General features: G+C 38.5%; 2 protein-coding genes across 5 annotated transcripts in view; one reads left to right on the top strand and one right to left on the bottom strand.

Moving 5' to 3' along the window:
• The window catches only part of LOC138060597 (AP-4 complex accessory subunit tepsin-like), a 37,947-nt gene extending 33,822 nt beyond the window's left edge, over positions 1-4,125 (bottom strand). For 2 of the 4 annotated variants that reach the window (XM_068906437.1, XM_068906435.1), the window contains exon 1: positions 4,047-4,119. In XM_068906437.1, coding sequence (XP_068762538.1) covers positions 4,047-4,100 — 54 coding nt within the window. In that variant the 5' untranslated portion in view covers positions 4,101-4,119. Of the gene's footprint in view, positions 1-4,046 lie in introns of all 4 variants that reach the window. The other 2 variants (XM_068906438.1, XM_068906436.1) reach the window with 2 other exon arrangements.
• Positions 4,126-4,180: 55 nt separating this feature from the next.
• The window catches only part of LOC138014123 (uncharacterized), a 5,191-nt gene continuing 1,871 nt past the window's right edge, over positions 4,181-7,500 (top strand). The window contains exons 1-2 of the mRNA XM_068861146.1: positions 4,181-4,335; positions 6,492-7,500. The exon at positions 6,492-7,500 is cut by the window's right edge and continues 1,871 nt beyond it. Of these exons, the coding sequence (XP_068717247.1) occupies positions 4,254-4,335; positions 6,492-7,444 (1,035 nt within the window). The 5' untranslated portion in view covers positions 4,181-4,253 and the 3' untranslated portion in view covers positions 7,445-7,500. The remainder of the gene's footprint in view (positions 4,336-6,491) is intronic.

Genomic DNA, 7,500 nt, shown 5'->3' with positions numbered 1-7,500 from the left:
TGGGTAATCCGAGTAAGATGGAGAGAAATTCAAAGGTCTGTATTCAAGGAAGTTCAAAACAATGACGAGTATTCATGATATGCGATTTTGGGTTTCTTTATTTTCCAAAACAGAAGATACATGTATGCGCTCAAAGGTGCGGCAGAATAAATTTGGAGAGAATGCCTATTGTAGAATTTACTTTACAGTGGAAATCCTCTAAACTGGACACCCTTGGGACCGGAGGAAATATCCGGTTAAGAGGGGTGTCCGGTGTACTGAGGTTTTACCCATAAGGGAATTTTATGCGTCATATTGTATTGTCTGACTGTAAGTACCAGTATGTGGTACACAAGTATTAGTAAAGGAACAAACAACATGGATCACAAGGAAGCTCTTCAACATCATTAATTTTTATTTAATTTACCAAAAAATTCAGTGTTACACACAGGGTAATATGATTGCCGCTTTTAAATCATTTAAACATGGAATGTTCAAGATTCTCTGTCTAAATTTCCAAGATGCTTTTAGAAAAGGGAATCCAATATTAACTGCATCTGATTACAACGTTGTTCAACTATTTTTCTTTCTGTTAAATTTTCCAGTTCTGGAACCAGTCGGAGATAATTCTCATCTTTGTGAACCACATTTTTTTTTCAATTTCAATTAATAACCATATCAAGCACTTCTTCTTTACTGCCAGGAACATCAACATGTTTCTCCTCATCATCATGGACAAACTGTTCATCCGACTCTTCAGCTATCGATTCAACAAAGCTTGATATCAGGTCTCTTTCCCAGTCTCCAGTGTTTTCTTCCGTTGGCAGTTCAATGTCAACGTTTTGCAAGATCGACTGATCGATTCTCAACTGTTGAGCAAGAAGCAACAGCGGAATGGTGTCTTCATCTTCATAATCATCTTCTTGTTCATCAGGCACAGGAAAGCCAGTGGTTTTGAAACACGTAAGTGTCGATGGTGCTGTCTCAGACCATGCCTTGGCTATCCAGTTGATAGCATCCAGTAAAGTTACATGTACAGTGTATTTCTTTACAGAGTTCAGAAACGCTTTCAGCCCTTTCGATCTTGCTTAAAGGCGATCGTAGCAGATGTTTCTTGTATCATGCCTTGAAGGCATGGTTAATCCCTTGATCAAGTGGCTGTAAATGGGTTGCTGTGTTTGCTGGAAGAAATTTCAAGGTTACGTTCCAGAGCTGACAGTCGCCGTGTGAGGAGGCATTATCCAAAAACATCAGAATATGACGTTCCTTTTCATCTCTTGATTCACATCTTTCATCCATGTCAAAAAGATGTCATTGGTCATCCACGCTTTCTAAATGGCAATGTAAGTTACTGGTAATTGCTCAGGCTGTATGCTTTTTAACACAACGAGGTTTCTGTGCCTTTCCGATAACCAATGGCTTGAGCTTTTCACCAGTGGCACTGCGTGCAAACATATATAATTGTAACTCTCTCTTTGGATGTCTTACTACCCTTGGTGTTGTCGCCTTTCACGGAGAGTGTTTTGTCAGGCAAAGCTCTGAAAAACAAGCCTGTTTTATCACAATTAAATATATTGTCAGGTGAATAACCCTGGACAATAATTATCTGGGATTCTTCTCTTGTAGTTGTCAACTGTGTCAATATTAACTCCATTGCTTTCACCGCTCACTTTAAAGCCTTTGATTGAGTATTGTCTCTTCCATCAGTCAAGCCAGCCATTTGAACTCTTAAAGTGCCCCTAACCCCAAAATATATTTTTTGCTAAAATGAATCTTTGCACCTGTTCGAGACGCATTGTGGCCATTTTTTCCTTGTTCTAACAAATCCTGCCATTTTATAGGCTTCGAAAGTTGCGAAAATCCAAGCATCTTTTGTTAACGACCGAGTCAGAAGGGGAGTGGGTCTATTCCTGATTTGACGTCACAAACTGATTTACATTGCATTAACTCTTTGTAAAAATGCATGCAAAGTAGATTGTGACATCAAATCAGGAATAGACCCACTCCCCTTCTGACTCAGTCGAGAACAAAAGATGCTTGGATTTTCATAACTTTCAAAGCCTATAAAATGGCAGGATTTGTTAGAAAAATTAAAAAAAATGGCCGCAATGCGTTTCGAACACGTGCAAAGATTCATTTTAGCAAAAAAAATATTTTGGGTTAGGGGCACTTAAAAGTTGTTAATGTCAAGTTCTTTTGCAAATATGATTGCTTTTTCTTGGATAATTGGACCTGAAATCAGTAATGTTCTTGGCCCGTGCACGGCAAAACCACTGCCACACAAGTTCAATCAGTTTATCAAATTCGCAGGAATTGTTGAAACGCATCTTGTTGGGGTTGCTATTTTTTCTGTACTAGGCTTCTTTCTTCTTTAAAAACTATCACCTACATGTACTGTTGATTTACCGATCCCAAATTTACCCCTTAGAGCCTTCAGAGTTGGTTTAGGTACTGATTCCACGCATTTGATCAACTGAATTCTCTTCTCTAACAATAACTCGATTCTTTGGCGTTTCGCTGGTCTCTCGGACATAGTGATGTTTGCTACTAGGTGTGGTTCCGCAAGTGATTTCACATGCAACAGGACAGTCTGTTAACCTGACCCCTATTGTTGTCATTCGTTCAACCCAACAACAGCGGCACAATTGTCGACTTTAGATTTTTTGCTTCAGTACCGATAGAACAATGGGTAATTAGCCGATGCGCGTTCCTCACTTCTGATTGGGATTTCACAGCTGAATGATACAATTTATTTTTGATTTTAATCACATTTTAAAAAGTGTGATTTGATTTTGGCAGCAAGCTTTAAACTTGCCGGTTTAATGAGGTCAATTTCTTTGTCAGTAAGTGATGACGGACCGAAAAAAGTGGCTGGATTCCCGAATTGAGGGGTTCTGGTTTACTGAGGTTAGAAACAGTGAAAATGTATGAGATTTTGGGACCGAAAAAGAGGGTCCGGTAAAGAGAGGATTCCCATTTAATGCGGGTCCAGTTTGGAGGGGTTCCACTGTATTGATTAAAAAGAATTTCTGCCATACATTTCCCGTTATTCCAAAGGCACAAAATTACAGAGAATGTATGGAGACAAAGAAAGGAATATTTAGGAATTCCCAAGAACAGATACCAAGTCTAGTTCTTCTCAGTTGTCACTTACATGAATCTCTTTGTTTGGTTTATGAAGGCGAAAGTCTATAAAGTAGAGTCATGTACAATATATATAGTTTACGTCATAAAAAGTGCGGCATACAGCCGGTTTTATTCACGAGTTGTTTGTGTCAAAAACCCGGACGAGCGAGGAACGAGCAAGTGAGGGTTTTTGACACAAACGACCAGTGAATAAAACGCCATACAAAGCACTTTCTATGTCGTGAACTGTTTATTACACATAAGACAAGAATTTTCATTAAAATAGTTTTCTAAACGCAAATTAGAAACAAATACTCACTAACAATAGAACCAAATGCAAATTTAATTTAATTCAATAACAAAGTACGATTTGCATGAGATGCACGAGTGATTGGCATGGAAACGCCTTTACGCTATCGTTGATTGGTTACACTTTCACATGTGATATGCTGTACGCCATTCTGATTGGCTGTATAAGCCTTTTCCACATGTGAAAATAAAGCGTATAGATTTGTACAAATGAGCTTTATGGAATAAAATTCTCATGTTATGTGTAATAAATTTAGCTTTGACTTTCCATACAAACCTTTGAATTTCCCGCCATGAGGCCCGGATTGCCCATGATGCAATCTAGAGCGCGAATTCGTCTATTTCCACGGACTCGATGTGACAGAAATTTGTGATTATCGATTTCAATCGATTAAATTGACCAATCAATTGACAAATGTACTATCTAGTTTTATCGTTTTAATTGATTAGCTTTTCGATGATTGATTTCCATCGATTAGTTACGCCCTGTCAGATCGAGGACTTCCTCAAATCAATGAAACAAAGTTGATAAATTAACAGGCATATCGGAAAACTTCTCTACGTAATTTCAGCGATATCTCCAAGGGAAACCGAATATAGTAACTTACGCCGACTTATATAAACAACAGTACCTTTTTCACAAAGGAAACCCTCTCCAAAGCTTGCGAAGCGATTTGCCTGGCCATTTTGAATTGCAACCTGTTTTCCAGCGGTCTCAAACCAAAAAGGAAACTACTTCATGTAAACGGTGCAAACTCCAAAGAGAGGCAAAGGTAAACAGACAGCCTCTTGTCTGATGAATATGCTGCTGTTTCTTCTGGAGGACAGTACAAAGATTGATGGTGAGGCTGCTTCGATTCTGCAGAATTTGTGGATCAGCTGGTAGTTTCATCATCGTTCTAGTAACTTTTACTGTTTTAGGTAAGCATGATGGCTACAGTTCACTTAGAATCCTTTGCCGATTACGTAACCCCGCTGATTAAATAACATAGTGCAATTGAGGGGATGGCAGTAATTTAAGGGTATGCTTACAATAGTGCACTTCAGTAATTGTTTAGAATTTAGGGGTGAATTTGGTGATCCTTATCTGTACATTATATTTTCTTGAATAATAGGAAAGATATATCTGTTTACAAACATTGCTTTGTTAGTCTGTTTACTACTCAAATGTGCCAAACACGCGAACAAGACCCTTTGACTTTGTTTCGACAGCCAATAAGGCTCTGGTTGGCACATGAATGACAATAGGTGATGTCAACGATATGTTCCCTATAACTGGTATATTATATACATGTCATATTATTTTTGTTACATTTCTACATTTACCATATTACGAGTATTCCCTCCTGACAAGTGCAGGGATGGCGCAGTGGTGAGAGCACTGGCCTCCCACCAATTTGGCCCGGGTTCGATTCCCAGACTCGGCGACTCGGCATCATATGTGGGTTGAGTTTGTTGGGTCTCTACTCTGCACCGAGAGGTTTTCCCCGGGTACTCCGGTTTCCCCTCTCCTCAAAAACCAACATTTGACTTGATTTGTGTTAATTGTTAATTTCAATCTAAAGTGTCCCCAATTAGTGCTTCAGCGCTAGAACGACTAAACACTTAAATAAAGTTCCTTTCCTTTCCTTTTATATACATGTATGCTCAGATTCAGTCAGGTTCGTAAAGGTTCTTAAGGACGGTGCCTACTACAATTGTTAAATGCGCATACGTTCTGGGCATCTCGAGATACTCGGATTTCCTATCGGTGATGCTTACTAATACAGGGATATTTTTGCACGGTTTAAAATTATGCAGAGAAAGTAGATCCTAGTAAGTACTATTGGTATCCAAAAATAAAATTAGGGGTAACCATGCATTTTTCAGAGATAATTAAGCTTCAATTTGACAAAAAACGCCATATATGGCTTTGTATTTTAAAGCTTTTTACAAATATTGTTCATGAATTATCTTTGAAAAATGCGTGGTTACCCCCAATTTTCTTTTTTGATTTCAATAATATTTGTTAACATCTACATTTCCCACATAATCATAAACCGGGGCAAAAATACCTGTGAATTAGTAGGCACCGTCCTTAAGACCTACTGGTCGACTTTTAAACTCCAAGATGGTTCATGCAAAGTATATTTAATCTTGAGGACAGTTGCAAAGAATGGGGCCATTCCATTTTATTTCTAACCCCTTCGTATGTATGGAACCATCAACAACAAATTGATCTTTTAAGGAAAGAAAGATGATGATCAGATCAAAATTGCAAACACAATCACCCCTTCCTCTGAGTGAAGAAAAAAGACTATTTTGTGCTTTGTCCCAAGATGATGATCAGATCAAAATTGCAAACACAATCACCCCTTCCTCTGAGTGAGGAAAAAAGACTATTTTGTGCTTTGTCCCAAGATGATGATCAGATCAAAATTGCAAACACAATCACCCCTTCCTCTGAGTGAGGAAAAAAGACTATTTTGTGCTTTGTCCCAGGAAGGCCTACCTACAGAGGCCGACTGATGTCACCCCCCTCTGAAATGACTCCTGGTCCCTTGGGAATAAAGTGATGCTAAAATACAAATAAGTAGGCTTGACATCATTATCATCATTCAAAACTCAATTATTGCGTAAATGCAATTCAGAACTTTTCATTGGCTTAGCCATCATGGTACATACATGTAAGCTATTAAAATGTAACATGCTCTACAAATAATATTATATAGTATTATTAAAGCTACAGATGCATTAGCCTGGTCAAAATTAAAAGAAACTAAAACAATCTATATTTTGGGGGCATTTTTAATATAAAAGACAGTTGTCACTCATGCTTGATGGATACGGGATGATAGTCAACTTGGCGCTACGCACCTCATTGGCTGTTTATCTTCTTATAATTATTCAATGCATGCTCATGGAATAATAAATTATTGCTAAATATACTATACTCCTAATTTAGATGTGCATACTGTGCACCTAATGCTCACCTCTAAGGCTTTGAACTGTGAGTGTGCAGTGAATATCATTATTGTTATTACCATTTTGATAGAGTGAATCACCTACATGTAAATGGGCTATTTTCTTTTCATCAGTTGTTATGGCAACAGTGATGGACACTGGCCTAGCGTCATCAGCGTCAATGACATGTGATGCAGATTGGATGGGACTGGATGTCAGCTTGTTTGCATTTGACTTTGATGGGACATGTACTCAGAAGGACACAACAGGCCTTCTGTACAAGGCAACAGAGAAGTACCATGCATCCACAGAGTTGGAAATGAAACAACTGGATGATCACTGGAGTGAGTTAGGAAAGAAATACTGGACTGGTCATCAAGAGACTGTTGCCAAGTCAATATCACTCCATAGTACATTTGGTTCTGGGTATAACGAGATGGGACTGAGGTCACTCCTCCAAGAGGTTTACCACTATAATCATGCAATGATGAAGGAGGTTGAGGCCAGTGAGCTCCTGAAAGGGATTTCAAGGGAGAGCATAAAGGAAACTGCAAAAGAGGTCAAGCTTTACCCAGGTTGTTTGAACGTTCTAAATCAGATTAACCTGCCACTGTACTTGATAACAGTGAATTGGTGCCAAGATCTTATCCACGCAAAGCTTGGTCATCTTAAGCACCTGAAAATCTTTGGAAATAATCTGCCAGTTGAAGGTGAACTATCTTCTGGTTCTTTGGCCAAGAATTTAACAAGTGCCTTTGACAAGGAAACAATTTTCCAAGAGCTGGTCCAAAGCAAGTCTCGGGGATCTGGAGGAATGTCTATATTTGTAGGTGATTCAATCACAGACCTACTTGCACTCTTGAAATCAGACATTGGAATTGTGATTGGCAAAAGCCACACTGTGAGAAAAGTAGCCAAATCATTTGGGATAAAGCTGCTTCCATTACAGGAAATACAAAACATGATGGCAACTTTATGCCATGAAGAGAATTCGGAAACTTCAAAAGAAGGAGTGCTGTTTGAGGCACCTTCATGGAATGAGATTGGATTCACTTTGTTTGGAACTAACTATACTCCTAGTAAATAATAGTGGTGAAATTACAAAAAAATGTGATTTCTTGAAGAATGAACAGAATTTGAAAG

The sequence above is a fragment of the Montipora capricornis genome, chromosome 8 (genome assembly GCF_036669925.1).
Source record: "Montipora capricornis isolate CH-2021 chromosome 8, ASM3666992v2, whole genome shotgun sequence".
In the NCBI taxonomy this organism is placed as follows: Eukaryota; Metazoa; Cnidaria; class Anthozoa; order Scleractinia; family Acroporidae; genus Montipora; species Montipora capricornis.
Note: the sequence above shows the minus strand (reverse complement) of the source record. Positions and strands in the feature narration are given on the sequence as shown.